The sequence below is a fragment of the Dendrobium catenatum genome, unplaced genomic scaffold, assembly GCF_001605985.2.
Source record: "Dendrobium catenatum unplaced genomic scaffold, ASM160598v2 fragScaff_scaffold_621, whole genome shotgun sequence".
NCBI classification, from domain to species: Eukaryota; Viridiplantae; Streptophyta; class Magnoliopsida; order Asparagales; family Orchidaceae; genus Dendrobium; species Dendrobium catenatum.
Genome location: NW_021319083.1, coordinates 28,658,874 through 28,676,366, shown reverse-complemented (window position 1 = coordinate 28,676,366; position 17,493 = coordinate 28,658,874). Strand labels below are relative to the sequence as shown.

The 17,493-nt window shown below is 36.2% G+C and overlaps 1 protein-coding gene across 1 annotated transcript; it reads left to right on the top strand.

The window, feature by feature from the left end:
• The first annotated feature begins 3,369 nt into the window (after positions 1–3,369).
• Positions 3,370–14,215, top strand: LOC110104960 (glucosidase 2 subunit beta). The gene is made up of 4 exons (XM_020834279.2): positions 3,370–3,737; positions 13,438–13,533; positions 13,654–13,839; positions 13,937–14,215. The coding sequence occupies exons 1-4, from the start codon at positions 3,503–3,505 to the stop codon at positions 14,041–14,043; spliced, it is 624 nt and encodes a 207-aa protein (XP_020689938.1). The 5' UTR covers positions 3,370–3,502; the 3' UTR covers positions 14,044–14,215.
• The last annotated feature ends 3,278 nt before the right edge of the window (positions 14,216–17,493 follow it).

Below are 17,493 nucleotides of genomic sequence, written 5' to 3'. Positions count from 1 at the left end.
CTAAATTCTAAATCTCTCAAGTGTGTGTGTGTAGGGTTGCTTAGCATCAGTCTCTTTGACCATTACAAGTAGACTCAAAAAGTAAAAAACAAAAGTACAGACTGACTAAACCCTAAACCTACGCAATCCTGAATTGGCTTCGTCTTGTTCGTCCGATCTTCGATTCCTGAAACGTTAGAAGCAACAAGCAGTACAAGAGAAATAGTGTTTGTCAATCATCAAAACATAAGCCATGAAAATATATTTGCAACAATTGACACCCTTAAAAGTTTTTAAATACTATGGTCTTTAGGCAATTGCCTTCAACATGATTAAACACATTGTGTAAAAGTGTTATTGTTAGACAACAATGAACCAAATACAAAGAGAAATTGTAAACTGAATCCAAAAATATCCTTACAACCAAAATTTGTTTTTGGGGCACTACCCCCTTGGAACCTCGGCATATTTGCAAGATCTCTACACTTTTACTTATAAATTTTCCTCCCCCTAAAAATTAAGGATGGTTCCGCCCTTACTTATGTAGGACCATTCCTATTAAACTCAATCAAGTTGTTCGAAGTTATTACTTAAACCCTTGGACTAGCCAATAGGTTTACTTAACCAATTTTTATCTAATTAACTATCCATTTTAGTCAACCTTACAAATTTAATTATGTAACCAAGTTTTAGGTCATTAAATACTTAAATATTTTTCAATGAATTATTTTTAATCCCATAATTTAGGAATCTTTGCTAGACTTTTCTAGAAAGTATATTACATGAAAAGAAACTCAATTTTAAAGAATTTATTAAAAAAAGAAACAAAAACCTAAGAACCTCATATCTATTTTTAATAAAATATGATGGATGAAATCTTCAAATGATTAAAATTTTTAAAAGAGATGAAGATTTACATGTAAATTCTAGGAAGAATATAGAAAACTAGTTGTGAAACTACTTCAAATGAGCATGAATATAAAAGGGGATGAGAGTTAAAATGGAGGTTAGGGTTTGTTTACGTATAAAATGTGTGTGTGTGTGGGGGGGGGGGGGGGGGGGGGGGGGGGGGGGGGGGGGGGGGGCAGGGAAATAGAGGTTTTCACTTACAAAGTTAAGTAGAAATTTATAGCATAAATTCCGTAGGAAATTTCACTAGTTATTAGTGATTTTTTTTTTTTGTACTAATTCCGCCATAAATTTTTTCTGAATGGAATGTATAGTTTCCGACATAAATTCCACCAATTTGTGGATGAAAAATTCATCTTCTCGTAATCTGTTGGAATTTTTTTCTGTGGTGATATGACTATGCAAATAAGAACATTTAATACTATCAATTTGAGAATATCAGATACACCACAATTGTATGATAGAGCAAAAAGTATAATTTCATCTAAATGACCATCCAAAAAATACTACATAAAAAATCAAGAGAGCAATACAAAACATTTTGCATACTGTCTCTCAGCTTCCTCAGATCTTCTCCGTAGCAACTTATATAATCGCGCTTGTAATTATGTTTGAGTCGGCATTTTATTATTTTTATAATCTAGGATTCAATGATGTCTCACTTATAGTCCTTTGGTGAGCTATAAGTTCTAATAGAGGGCTGAAAGACCACTCATTGGCTTTCTTAAGACTATTCCTCAGCAAGCTTATAAGATAGATGACCTTCAAAACTACAAAGAAAAAAATCTAATTAGAGTGCTTCCATACTTCATATCAATTGCTCTTAAATAGACATTATAACTCCAAACTTATGCACAATAATAACCTACTTGATAGTTTCTTATAAAGTCAACCAATTGTGGGCCTAAAAAAAAAAACCCAATTGTGGGCCTCTTATGCATTGTGCTTACAACAATGAAAGGGGAATTTAATGTTAGTATTAGTCCTAAAAAAGATCATTATTTACGACTTAATATGTTATCATGACAAATTTATTTGGTCACAAAATTTGCAGTGAATTCTTCTTATAGACTTACAATGTGTTTGTCCTTCTCATAAAAAGGGTTTATAAATGTATGAAAATGGGCTCTTGCATTTTCACTTATTAGTAATATCAATGAAAAATATAATTTTTGTTTTGATTAAAAAATAAATGAATAAAATTAAAATTAAAATTAATTCAAATTTAATTAATTTAAAAATGAATTAAAATAAAAAATAAACTAAACTTAATTAAATACATAATATTTTTATGTTAATTAAATTTACATTTTGATTCATTAATTTTGAATTAAATATTTCAATTACATTTTTTAATAAACATTTTTATAAAGAAAGTAAATTATGTTTTATATATATATATATATAATTAAATATTTCCTTACAAAATTATTACAGAAATATTAATTCTACATTTCTTACATATTTAATATTATTTACATAGAAAAAACCATTTTAGTAGATATGGAAAACGCACAGTCATTTTATATTTTCTATGAAAAAGTAAACTAATTTGGTCTGTTCTCTTGATGAATGTAATAAGAGTCTGGAAAAGTTAGCTACTATTGATCCTTTCATTGAGAATATGTACTGTTCAGCTGTATTTTTTTCTTGGAAGAGCATAAATAAGATTAAACATGGTGGACAGGAAGATGTCTGTGTTTGTGGCGGCTAATGCAGTTAGTTTTGATGTTGCATCCTTTACATTTAATCTATATTCAAAAAACTATGGTGCGAACCAGTTTTATCAGCTGTCTCATTCCTTTTGGCTCCTACTCTCGAATGGATTAAAGTAAATATCGATGCATCGTTGTTGAGATCAAATAAATCAGTTATAGGTGGAGTGTTTAGAGATTATAAAGGAAGATTCTTATTTGCTTTTGGTTTCAGATGTCTTCACTTAGACATTTTACAACTGGAGATATTAGCCATCACTTCTTTGAAAAAAGTTGTACAAAATTGGATGCTTGAAGCGAAAGGAATTATTATAGAAGGAGATAATTATAATGTTATCAAATCCATTCAAACCTTATCAGATAAGACTTATTAGAACAAGGATTTCATTGCCATGGAAGATTTATCTTTTTTAAGTTGTTTTAATCAAGCTTTTTATCATTTTTCTAATAAGAATTGTAATAAGTTAGCTAAGTTTTGTGCTAATTATGCTCTTTTTTCTGATTTTATTTAGGATGATATTAATTGTAATAAGATTTCTACTTCATTTATTTTATTATTAAAGGATGAATGTAACAGTGTTTCTATTACTGTGTAGGTTGTAATTAAGCTTCTTTTAATAAATTGCCATGAGCATTTCTTAAGAAAAAAAAAAAAACTAATTTGTCCTTTTTGCTCTATTTTTTAAATTAAATTTATATTACATCAATAATAAACTACAACATTATATATATATTTCGTTAAAAAAAAAATAAAACTTAGGAATCCTCTTCTAGCAAAGTAGCAAAACGAACTGCACATTGCATTACTTGAGTAGTCAGCCAGCAAGTAAATGTAAACCCTTTTAAACAAAATCGGATCGCATTCTCGGCGGCGAAGAATGCAATAAATTGGCCGGCCGATGCTGTCGGTCGTTCGCCGCCGCTTCTTCGTTTGCGCTGGCCTTCTTATCGCCTGTTCTCTTCGTGCCTCTTCTGTGTCGCTGCTCCCTTCCTCTTCTTTCCTTGGAATATCCCCTCAAGACGAGAAGTACTACTCGGCAGCCAGCATCGCTTGCAGGGACGGCTCCAAAACCTTCAATCGGAAACGTCTTAACGATGGCTTCTGCGACTGTCCCGACGGAACAGACGAACCAGGTGTGTTTCGGAATTCCTGTGCCCTACTGTCCATTTCTCTTCATCCTAATGTGATCTTGTAGCAACAGACAGTAGCCCTGCTTTCAACCATTCTACTTGCATAAATTGTTTTTTGCTCTTACCACTGCTGAAAAAGAAATATTATCAAATGATCTAGAAAGCTGATCCATAGGAGTCGTTAAACGAGGCTAGTTACTCGTCACTATTTAAGTTTACTTGGTTTATGTACGTGCAAATTTTAACGCAGCTCACCTTGATCTTGGTCGGTGGCCTTGGTTGCTAACTAAGAGGTCTTGTGTGATGTGTGTGTGAGTTTGGCTTAATGGCTCAAATGTCCCAAAAAACACAAATATAACTGTTTTTTTTTATCATTAGATGCTGGTTTTTGTTTTTCTATAGTATTTTTTAATTTAAATGGACAGGCTTAATTGGTTACTTTGCACCGACTAATTTGCATTGTTTGCAATTCATTTCACAAACAGATGTAAGTTAGATTATATTTTTTTTAAATGGTGTATGAAAAAAAGAAGACTTTGTGGTATGCTTTATAAATCCTTTTTTTTTTCAATCATTCTTGCTAAGTTTTGCATGAGGTATTGAACTTATTCTTCTCAAATCTTTTTGAAAAACTTAAATACATAATATTATGTCTATCATTTTCCTTCATAATCCTTCTAGACTAATACTATCTTCCTATCTACTGGTTTTTTGTGCACCCTTCATTGCAAATGTCAATTATTATTTTAATATTTGTTCCAGCTTTATCTTCAATAAATCAATTTTAATTTTAATTTTTTATTTTTTCTATTCCTCTATCTTAATATTCTTATTTTTATTATGCTCAACTTAGTTATCATGCAATTTTTTACTTTCTAATAATTAGATCTATACATTATAGCCAACCTAGTTATAATTTATAAAAATTTACCTTTAATTCTCCATGATAACCTCCTTTAACATAATTGGCACTTCTTCATTTTAATCATTTAGTTTTAACCCTATCAATTTTATATATATATATATTGATACCCTTCAGTATAATAGATCTATGCTATTTAAACATATCATATCTTTTCTTACCTGAACTATGAAAAAATGGGCATATTTCCACTTTCCATCTCCAGGCCTGCCAAAAACTGCTCACTTACGAAATAGGCCTAAGCCTATGCCAATGGACTCGTGACATCCATGCACTGAGTCGTCAAATGACGCACCCCAATTATACGGCCCACAGGTGCCCAAGGCCCGAATGACCAAGCCTACATACACGGGCCGACCCATCCCAAAAAGTCCTAAAAATGACAAGAAGGCCCGCTGGATCTGTCCAAATTCAAAGCCCGTCAAAGGTGGCTCCTCACATGAAATCATGTAAAGGATCCGAGCCCTTCAAAGACTCTCCTACATGAAAGGATCTGAATCTATCTATCCTAACCTTCTCTTCCGCTTCTGCAGCTGTCTTTTCTATTCTCCTTAAACATTTTCATTAATTGTATTAACACAAAAAATAACTTTTTATGATCTTCCTAGTATGAAATCAAATGTGAAGAGATAATCGATTACACTCCCCCTTTGAACTTGATGTTGCATTGTTGACCATTCAAGACAATGTTGAAATGCTGCCTATTGGAGAAAACACAAAAACTAAGGGATCCCAAAAAATCTATGCATATTGATCAATTAAAATTGCCTTAGTAAAGATACTTGAATTGAAAAGAAAAAAAAAATCTAACTATGCATACCTAAAAGAAACTATTCATTTTCATCCAGCTTCCTCACCAAGTCAGCACTTGTCTATTAGGCTGGTTCATCCTGAACTGACCTAGTTCATCCTGAACTGGCCTAGTTCATCCTGAACTGGCCTAGCTGGCCCAAGGGCCAGCTCAGTTTTTCTATAGAAGGCGGAAACAGTCCGCCTCCCTTGGCTTTGGTCGGCTCTAGTGTGGGCCCCACTTCTCCTATGGAATTCAAATTGAAAAGGATTGGGCGGCTAGGGCTTGGGAGGAAAAATAGATAGGAAAACTTTTGTATTAAAGAGGATGAGAGGATTTAGGAGGGATTATGTTTTGATTGATTCAAATTAGGATTTCTTGGCTACTTGGCCTCTAGGCTTCTTGTCTAGAGATTTGGAGAGAATGATCCTCCTCTCCAATTGAGGATCACTTGTATCTTGCTTCCTTTTTTGTTTTGCTTTGCTTTCTATAAGTTTAATTGTCGTTTGATTGTGCTTCTACCATACTTTCTTTCATTTTTCTCGCTGTTTTATCGATTATTGTTAGGTTTTCTTGCGAACTCAAGTATTTCCCATTAGGGTTACTTGCGAACTCAAGTATTTCCTATCAAATTGGTATCAGAGCAAGTCTTGAGACCGGTGGAAGGCTATTTTCGGCAAATTCCGACAGTGGTTTTTGGTCCGGAAAAGAGGGAAATTGCTGAAACCCAAAATCAGATTTTGTGAATATACAAACTTTGGATAGTGATGACGGCCAAGAAGGTGGATGCTTTGGAAGAAAAGCTTGAAGGGGAGATGAATCAAATCAAGACAACGGTGGAGGAAAAGATTTTCTCCATGGAAGGACAAGTAGCTGATCTACGGGACATGATGAAGAAAATGTTGGAAGTACAAAACAAAACAATGACTTCCGTGGCAAAATGGGTGGAAGGGAAACGGCCGAATTTTGAAATTTGTAGGGAGAAAGATGAGGTGGAAATCATGGAAGGAGAAAGACGAAGACCCATATGGAGTCTATTCAGAGGGAAGAAAGAGGAGGTGTATATGAGGAATGCAAGGAAGGGTACTATGGCAGCCAAGATGCTGATTTTAAAGAAGAGGGGAATTTGAAGGGAATTTCGGCTATGGTAGGGCAAGGGAAGACTGGGAAATGTGGGGAGGGCCAGTACTTAGGAGAGGGGAAACTATGGAATATTAAGGGGTAATGGTGGTGATCAGAAGGTTAGGAAGTTGAAGATGCCCATATTTGAAGGAAATGACGTATATGGTGGATTTATAAGGTGGAGAGATATTTCGCCGTCAATGGGCTGACGGAGGAGGAGAAGCTGACAACGACAGGCTTGTGCTTGGAAGGGAAGGATCTGTCATAGTATCAGTGAGAGATCAGAGGAGACCTATCAGGAACTGGAGGGAATTCAAAGACTTCATAATAGAACATTTCCAAACCGATCGGGAAGGAGATTTTTATGAGCAGTTCTTTGTTCAGACAGAGGAGGGATCAGTAGCAGCCTACCGGGAATGTTTTGAGCACCTATCCAATAAGGTGGAGCGATTATCGGATATTGTATTGGAGGGGAACTTCATGAGAGGGTTGAAGGCAGAGATTCGAGCAGCGGTGAAGGTTCTGATCCCTCGTGACTTGGGGGAGGCCATGAAGTTGGAACAGTTAGTTGAAAATCAGAGAAATTTGGAGAGGGGAGCTTGGAGTAACAACACCGGAGCACTTACAGGATGACGACCACCCATCTAACACCTATAGGTCCAGCAATAAGAGGGAGTCGGGAGGCCGCCAAGGAGAATACAGGAGGACGAGGGAGTGGGAAAAATTTCAAGCAGTTGACATAAAAAGAGATGCAGGAGAAGAGGGCTAAGGGGTTGTGCTTCAGGTGCGACAAGAAGTATACGCCAGGGCATCAGTACAAGGATCGAACTCTTCAGGTTCTCACCCTCTGTGATGATGAGGAAACTGAGGAGGGAAGTGGGGAGGAGATGGAGGAGAAGTTGCATTTGGATCCAGTCGAGGTTTCCCTGAACTCGATGGTAGGATTCACTACGAATCATACCATGAAGATGAAAGGGGAGATACAGGACAGGGAGGTTGTGGTACTGATTGATAGTAGGGCTGCTCACAATTTTATTTCCACTCAGGTCGTCGACCTATTGAGAGTGAGATTGGTGGATGCCGATTGCTACGGGGTGATGTGGGTATGGAGAAGGTGGAGATAGGCCAGAGGAGTGCTACTAACTATCCAGAGGATTCAAGTGAGGGAAGATTTTCTTTCATTAGAGTTAGGGAGTACATATGTCATCATGGGGATGAAATGGCTGCAGATTCTGGGAGACACTAAAGTGAATTGGGGAGCACTCACGATGGAGTTGAGGGTGGATGGAAGGAAGATGGTGATTAAGGGAGATGCAGCGCTATCCAAATTCATGGTTTCTCTTAAAACTATGGTGAAGGATATACAGTTCACAGATGGAGGATATTTGGTGGAGCTACACAGTTTGGAGGGAGCTAGATTGGAAGAGAGGGGGGGGGGATATTCCCCTCTCCATACAGCCGCTGATTCAATTGTTCCAAGAGGTGTTTCAACCACCTCAGGTATTGCCACCGCAGAGGGAGCAGGAGCACGCCATCATTTTGAGGGAGGGTGTGTCACCCATCAGCGTACGATCTTATCACTATCCTCAATTTCAGAAAGATGAAATTGAAAAGTTGATTAGAGAGATGTTATTGGCAAGAATCATCAGACCCAACGTCAGTCTCTTCTCTAGTCCAGTTCTATTAGTGAAGAAAAAAGATGACAATTGGCAATTTTGTGTGGACTACAAGGCACTCAACAAGGAAATTGTACTTGATAAGTTTCCTATACCAATTATTGATGAGCTGTTAGATGAATTGAGTGGAACAATGATCTTCAACAAGATAGATTTGAAATCAGGATACCATCATATACGGATTAAGAAGGATGTGCCCAAGACTACCTTCCGAACTCATGAGGGACACCACGAGTTCCTGGTGATGCCTTTTGGCCTCACCAATGCTCCAGCCACTTTCCAGGCACTTATGAATAAGGTTTTCAGATCTTATCTCAAACGATTTGTACTGGTATTCTTCGACGATATCCTAATCTATAGCAGGACGGAAGAGGAGCACTGAGAGCATTTGAAGAGGGTGTTAGAGGTGCTGTAGTAGCACCAGCTGAGAGCCAATTTGAAGAAGTGCTGCTTCGCACAAGCCACTGTAGAGAACTTGGGCCATGTTGTATCAAAATAAGGGGTGTCAGCAGATTAGTCCAAAATTGGGGCAATGTTGAAATGGTCAGTGTCTAAAAATTTGAAGGAGTTAAGGGGATTCCTAGGACTGACAGGTTACTATAAAAGGTTTTGTAAATGGATAGAACACCATAACATGGCCACTCGTAGAGCAGTTGAAGAATGACGATTTCTTATCGGGAGAGGCAGCCACATCAGCATTTGGGAGCTTGAAGAAGGCTATGACTACAGTACCGGTCCTAGCTTTAACAAATTTCACTTAGATCTTCATAGTGGAGACAGATGCATCTGAGTTTGGGTTGGGTGCAGTGCTTATGCAGAGTTATAGGCCCATTGCCTATTTCAGCCAAGTATTGATTGTTAAAGCCAGGTTGAAGTCAGTCTTCGAGAGAGAATTAATGGCCATTATTTTGGCTATCCAGAAGTGATGGCCCTACCTACTTGGGAGGTATTTTGTTGTTAGGACAGATCAAAAGAGCTTGAAATACCTACTGGAACATCGGATGGTGATAGAGGAACGTCAGAGGTGGCTGTCCAAGTTGCTGGAGTATGATTTCGAGATTCAATACAAACCATGAGTGAAGAATAAGGCGGTAGACGCCTTGTCCAGATGTATGGGGGAGCTGCAGATAATGGCACTATATGTTCCTTTGATGCTATATTAGGAGCCATCAGAGAGGAGAGTTCTAGGGATGAGGATTTGTGGAAGATCAGAGCAGATTTATTGAGGGAAGAGGGTAGCCACCCAGGGTGCGCATTGGAGGGGGGCAGACTGCTATATTAGGGGAGGTTTGTGATGCACCGGACTTCGATCCGCATCCCAAACTTACTCCAGGTTTTTCATGGAGGCGCTATTGGGGGCCATTCAGGAGTGCATAAGACATACAAGAGACTAGCTTCAGAGCTTTATTGGAAGGGAATGCATAAAGATGTAGAGGAGATGGTGGCAAGATGTGAGGTATGTCAAAGGAACAAATACCTGGCTATGTCACCAGGGGGACTACTACAGTCGTTAGTTCCACCGGGACGAGTATGAGAGGAGATATCCATGGACTTCATAGTGGGCTACTCCGTTCAGAAGTTTTCACGGTGATTTTACTGGTGGTGAACATATTGAGCAAGTATGCTCACTTCATCCCCCTTCAACACCCTTACACCGCAGTTATAGTGGCTTCAATTTTCATTAGAGAGGTGATCAGATTGCATGGTGTACCAAAGGCAATAATATCATATAGAGATAAGGTGCTCCTCAACCACTTTTGCAAGGAGTTATTCAGATTACATGGGACAATTCTAAAGAGGAACATAGCTTACCACCCATAGACGGATGGCCAAACGGAAGTAGTCAACAGGATCTTGGAGACTTATCTGAGATGCTTTGTGTCGGAGACACCCAAGCTATGGACCAAGTGGCTATCATGAGCTGAATACTGGTACAACACATCTTTTCATTTTGCTTCTCAGATGAACCCTTTCAAGATGTTGTATGGATGAGATCCTCCCCACTTGGTGCATTTTGGGAGTAGTAGTACTCCAGTTTCTTCATTAGAGGACTACTTGGAGGAGAGGAATAGAGTGCTAGAGGGGTTGAAGAGACATATGCTGAGGGCCCAACAAATTACGAAGAAACAGACTAATGGGCATAGGTAGGACATCTATTTTGAAGTGAGGGAAAGGGTGTTCTTGAAGCTCTGACCATACAGACAGAAGACAATCGCCAACAATAAGAATGAAAAGCTTGCTCCTAGGTAGTTTGGACCTTATAAAGTGCTGGAGAAGGTCGAAGCAGTAGCATATCGACTGAAATTACCACCAACAACGACTATACATCCAGTTTTTCACATATCTCAGCTGAGAAAGGACATTGGTGATTATATAGCCAGCTCCGAGTTATCGGTGACACTTATTGAGGATCTTGAGGTGGTTCTGGAACCCTTAGAGCTGACGAGGGTTCGTCAAAAAAAAAAAGATGGAACTAAGGAAGTGTTGATTAAGTGGAAGAACCTCCCTAACTACGAGGCCATGTGGGAGCCATTTGAGAGGGTGAAACATCAGTTTCTTGGTTTTCACCTTGAGGACAAGGTGATTCTTTGGGAGGGCGGTATTGTTAGGCCGGTTCACCTTGAATTGCCCTAGCCGAACCAAGGGCCGGCTCAATTTTTCTAAAGGAGGCGGAAACCGTCCGCTTCACTTGGCTTTGGCTGGCTCTAGTGTGGGCCCCATTTCTCCTATGGAATTCAAATTGAAAAGGATTGGGTGGCTGGGGCTTGGGAGCGAAAATAGATTAGGAAAACTTTTGCATTAAAGAGGATGAGAGGATTAGGGAGGGATTATGTTTTGATTTATTGAAATTAGGGTTTCTTGGCTACTTGGGCTCTAGGCTTCTTGTCTAGAGATTTGGAGAGAATGATTCTCCTCTCGAATTAAGGATCAATTCTATTTTTCTCCCTTTTTGTTTTGCTTTGCTTTCTATAATATTAATTGTCATTTGATTGTGCTTCTATCATACTTTTTTCCTTTTTTCTCGCTGTTTTACCGATTATTTAGTTTTGCTTGCGAACTCATGTATTTCCCATTAGGGTTACTTGCGAACTCAAGTATTTCCAATCATTGTCCATGCACTCAGCTTTCTTAGTTTTCATCTCTCAAAATGAACTACTTTGAATTCTCAAAATGGAAGACAAAAAGAATCAAAATGAAAAAAAAAGGTTTTTAAAGACAAAGAAAGTTAGAAACCCAATAGAATTTAGAACAATTATCAGATTAAATTAAAACCTCCTAGAACAGTCTTAAAATTGAGGTTGTATAAGTAAAAAATATTCAAATCAAACTCAAATATACATTTTAGAGCCATGTGGCACACAAACTAGGAAGTCAAGACAGCTTCAAATTTTTCCCTTGGCGATCTTGCCTGGAAGTCGAAGTCGTAAGATCCATTCTCTTAAGCACTCTTTAAACCAAGGCTATAAGCTTTGAAAATTGTTCACACTCAAATTCAAAATGTATGCTTAAGACACTAAGAAAATAAGCCATGAGGTCAAGCTAGCTCCAAACCCAAATTCAATCAGACAGCTTTGCAAAGAAAAAAAATAGGGTAAGGTCATAAGACCCAACCTACGGGCAACTTCAAGCAAAAGTTGTAAGGCCCATTTTTCAAATACTTTCAGAATGTAAACCTAGAGTCTGTTGATGAGTTAATAGAACTCTTGTCAGGACATCCCATTCCAATCCATCACTAACCCGTCCAAACCAAGCAAACTTGGCGCCAAACCAATTAAAATCTAAATATATCAAGGTATTCTTTACTAAATTAAGACAATATATATGCCAATAGAGTCATATCTACTCCATCAAAATGACACTCCCACAAATCGAACTGTCTCTATTGAATTAAGATAATAAGTTCATTTTTAGGTTGCTGCTAAACTAACAAGCTTATCTTCAATATCCAGTACATAAGAATCCCAAAGTAGTTGTACCCAACCAAAAGCTCAATCCTACCTAGGATTTTAAATTTAAGACAACTTGTGGATGTAACAATATATCAGGTACCATGTAGATGCTAATCTCAGTAGACACATTCAGAGACCGTCTTGTGTCAAATATTTGATATGAGCCACAATCTCGAAGGTCATTATATGGTACTCCAAACTTCCACACATTTGCATGCTTTAGGAAGCTGACCCTTTTGAAAGAAGGTTGAGCACCTTCCCTCAGGTCACTAAATTAGTCACTTAACAATCTTCTCAACTAATTATAATATGGATTTTTTGAGCTTGGAGTGCTAGACATTGTTGGTCATGTAACAAGACCTTTGAAATGTTAGCCATATTGGCTCACTTAGTTGTATCCTACTCAAGTTCACGGCTATCAAGTTTTACGGACAAAAAGTGAGTAACCTATAATACACATTCTACCTCGGTCTACTTCGAACATATAATAGGAAGGAATCTATAGCTGTTAGTAAGACTCGTTGCACAATGTGGGGCTATAGCTCTTCGTCGTTGATCAATTGGGTTCACCGGAATAACTTGGGATGACAGAACCATGCGATCTTGATTGAGTTTGATTATACGATTTCCCAACCATGCACTAGACACAAATCCAATCACCATGTATGAAAGAAATAAATTGAGTGTTCTCTGGTATGACAATTAAGATGTACTTAAGTTCAGTGGTTTGCACCTAGAGGATACATGAACCCCTATAATGCACACTCCAAGTTCACCTCTATCAATCTTTATGGAAAAAATGTGAATAGCCTATAATACACACTCCCCGTTGCTTTACTTGTGACATATAATACGAGGGAACTTATAGCTGTCAGTCAAACTCCTTGCACAATGTGGGTCGTAGCTCTTCGTCATTGATAAATTGAGTCCGCCAGGTTAGGTTAATAAGGGGTGATAGAACCATGCAATCTTGATTGAGTTTGATCATACGATTCCCCAACCATGCACTAAACACAAATTCAGTCACCATACATGAGAACAATAATATCTTAATATTTTTTTTTTTTGAATTATTATAATATCTTCAATTGAGAGTGTTCTTTGTGACAAGTAAGATGTAATTAACATCACGGGCTTGTGCCTACGGGATACATCAATCCCCTCCCCCCCTCCCCATATCTTAAACACTTGAGTAATCCACATAGTTTTTTTATTGATTATTTGATCTTATTAAGCAATGCAGGAACATCTGCCTGCCCTGAGAGCAAGTTTTATTGCAGGAATATTGGGGATGTCCCACAACTATTGTTTTCTTCTAGAGTGAATGATCATATTTGTGGTTAGTCATTTACCTTTCGTTTTATTTCTATAGTTTTGTCTACCTACGTTGTCTTATATCAAATGTTGTAATTTGCTACTTGTATGACTGTTTTTTCTGTTTTAATGAAAATTCTTCTAGATTGCTGCGATGGAAGTGATGAGTATGATGGTGGTATTGTATGTCGAAACACATGCGTCAAAAATGGAACTTATGATTTGAATACAGGTGGTGGTCATCATTCAACGGAAACAAAAATCAATAACTTTAATATCAAGGACAAGAAAATTAAAGTTGACCTAGATGATTTTCTTCAAAATCTAGAAGGTACACGCACCTTAATGCGGGTTTTGGCTGGGTGATTGGAGTTGAGTGGTGTATTAAATAGTGAAATGACATTACTTTTACAATTTGGTTTCGACAGGACTGAAGATAATTACAGTAATTGAGGTGGCCTCTTTCATGGGAGTGTTTTTCTTGATATGTCGACGTACAAGGGTTCGAATGAGACGGTATTTATGGAGAAGTTAATAAGAAAAAATAGTCTTAATTTGAAATTTGTTACAAATATGTGATTTAATGCCATTCTAGATCTTTGTACTTGCTGGCAACAACTGCTTCGTTAAGAGTGCATTACCTTGCCATATATACATCACCTCGGTTTGAGCTATAAATACTTTCTGCACCATGATTTTTTCTGTTCTCTACGTTTGTTTTAGTTTTCTTCCTCTTTGATTCCCTTCCCACTTTTGAGCCTCAATGATGCAATATAATTTCTTTTTCTTTTAACATATATGCTGATTTAAAGTTTTAACTTAAACATTTGAATTATGCAACAACTCTGTCAAACTGTTTAACAGGCTAACCCTGAAGAACATGTTGGTAAGACACTCATGTTCAGTAGTAGATAATGTTCAATCCCACCCATAAAACAAATTTTCTTCATTAGATCAACCATCTTATCCCATATCAGATTTACCTCAATCAAATTTGATAGGCTAACCCTATTCTAGAATGATCGAAGGTGTTATTGGTGTTTTCTATCTTGAAACACAAACTGGTCACATTTAGGTAAGTATAATCCATCTTTCAGGGGGTAATATATTATTTAGTAGCGATGGGATGTAATCGTCTGAAACTGCCTGCATGATGTTAAAAGATTCTGCAAATATTAATGTGTAAATTATATGTAGCTAGAAATGCACAACACTAAACCCTAATTAAGAAAATTTAACTAGTAAAGATAAAGTTGGATGAGTAAGTATAGAAGAAAAACAATTTGTCATCATCATTAGCCTTGTATTCTATTCTAACTATTTGAGATCAGCTTAATATGGAAGTTCTATGCAAGCCATGTGATCCAAACACTTGAATACATATGTTTTGAATTTGATGCTAATGAATAGCTTTTTATTACGTGTCTTCCCACCTTTCAAACATTTCTGTTGCAATATCCGTATCAATTCACATCCATGACCTAGTAATTGCTTACGCCATCTTTTGTACTTGTGGATTCTCTATCATCGTATTATCTTTCCACCAGAGACATCAATGAAGATGAAGAAGATGCTTCAATCACCATTTATAAGTTTTAGTCTTTAAGCTAATGAGCCGTAATATAAAAAATAAAATAAAATATTATTCTAAGATTATATGGGGGTGAGAGTAATATTCTAAATCTTATTGTGCATGAGGAAGTTAATATAATGTGGGAAAAAATAGCTAGTGATATTAAAAATATTATAAAGAATATGCCTGGAGTATCAAAAAGAAAAAAATTCATAATAATAAAAATAGTTGATGGTGGAATCAAAATATGCAAGAAAAGATCAAAAATAAAAAGATTTGTTACAAAAAATTAGTTTATATATGAAAATTTTAAAATTTGAGAAATATATAAAGAGACCCATAAGAAGTCTAAAAAAATAATATGTGATACAAAGATTTTATATTTTAATGATTTATATAATATATTAGATATTAAGGAGAATGAAAGATAAATGTATAAGTTAGTCAAATAAAGAGATAAGAATTGTACAAATTTAATTTAACTGCATTAAGGATGAAGATCAAAAAGTGTTTTTATTAGAAGAGAATCCAACAAAGATGAATGAGATATTTTGCTAAGCTTTTCAATGAAAATTGTGAGAATACGATTGACTTTAGTGATCTTAACATCCTAAATAAAAAAAAAAATCATTTTTATCGACGTATTAGTAAAATCAAAGTTAGAGAGGCTTTAATAAAAATGAAGCGTGGAAAAGCTGTTAGACCTGATGATATTTAATAGAAGTGTGAAAATACTTAGGAGATGAAGCAATATCTTGGCTTACTAAACTTTTTAATATTATTTAGAAGACTAAAAATTTGTTAGAAGAGTGAAAAATGAGTGTGTTGATTCTTATTTTTTAGAATATTGGTGATACACAAGATTGTGTGAATTATAGATGAATTTAGTTAATATGTCATACTTTAAAACTATGGGAGAGAGTTATAGAGCTATGACGTGATACTAATGTTTCTTAAAATCAATTTGGATTCATGTCGGGTAAGTCTACTATGAAAGCTATACATTTATTTAGAGGTTTGATGGAGAATAGAGAGAGTAAGGAGGATCTACATATGATATTTATTGATTTAGAGAAAACATATGGTTAAGTTCGAAGAAAAGTGTTATGGAGAGTTCTAGAAAAAAAAGGGCTGAATAATGCTTATGTTCCATTAAGGATATGTATGCATGAGTTGTTACTTGTGTTCAAACAAAAGGTTATTTGGCCAAATATTTTCCTATTTTAGTTGGATTAAATCAAGGATCATCCTTAAGTCCATATCTTTTTTGCTTTAGTCATGAATGTTCTTACTAGACATTTGCAAGAGGTTGTACCATGGTGTGATTTTTTTTATAATATTCTTCTTGTTGATATGACTAGAGAGGGAGTTGAAAGAAATTTGAATTATGGAGTTCAACCATAGAGTATAAAGGTTTTCATTTGAGTAGAAATAAAATCTAATATATAAAGTATAGTTTTAGTAGCAATAAATCTAGTGGTGGAATTGTGACTTTGGGCAATCAAGTCATTAATAGGAGTACACGTTTTAGATATCTTGGGTTTATTATTCAAAGTGATGATGAAATAGATGGGAATATTATTAATAAAATGCATGTTGGATGGTTGAAGTGAAGGAATGCATCAGACATGTTGTGTGATAGAAAAAGTCCCCCCCTCAAACTCAAGGGAATATTCTATAAGATGGTGAGACTTACGATGCTTTATGGCACAGAATATTGACCATTAAACTTGAATCATAATATTAAGTTAAGTGTTGTAGAGATGAGGATGCTCAGGTGGATGAGTGGCTTTACTCTTAGAGATAGGATACGAAATGAGCATATGCGTGAAAGGTTGGAGTAGCTCTAGTGAAAGATAGGATTAGAGAGAGTTGTCTTAGATGGTTTTGGTCACATAGAATGACGGTCTTCTGATGCCTAGCTAGGAGAGGAGATGTATTAGATTTGACTTATGTTAAAAAAGGTAGAGGTAGACCTAAAATGACTTGGTTAAAAAATATTAGAAATGACATTTCTTTTATAGATTTAAATGAGAATATAGCTCTTAACAAGATATAATGGAGAAAAGGATTCATGTAGTCTACCCTAAACGTAGTGGGATAAAGGCTTGTTGTTGTTGTTGTTGTTGTTATTGAATGTTGGAAAAAGTGATTTTGGCTAATGTGACAAGTCATTTATTGTTGAGGGCTTATTGTTGCACTCTTACGTAGTCTTCCTTGATGGTAGTGTTTGACAAGCATTATGGCCTTAAAAGTGAAATCAGGTGTAGCTGATTATGGCAGAAATTATTATTATTTTTTACTGTAAGAATATCGTTGTATTTCTTTTTCACTACTTGAAGAATAATGCATATAGGCCTCATTAAGGAGTATGTCATTATCGTGGCCTGATCTTACTTCTATTTAAGCATA

Excerpts from the sequence above, each read along its gene's own strand:
- LOC110104960 (XM_020834279.2), top strand. The coding sequence starts at position 3,503 with ATGCTGTCGGTCGTTCGCCGCCGCTTCTTCGTTTGCGCTGGCCTTCTT. Across the intron at positions 3,738-13,437 it reads CGACGGAACAGACGAACCAG|GAACATCTGCCTGCCCTGAG; the intron begins GTGTGTTTCGGA and ends TAAGCAATGCAG. Across the intron at positions 13,840-13,936 it reads TTTTCTTCAAAATCTAGAAG|GACTGAAGATAATTACAGTA; the intron begins GTACACGCACCT and ends TGGTTTCGACAG.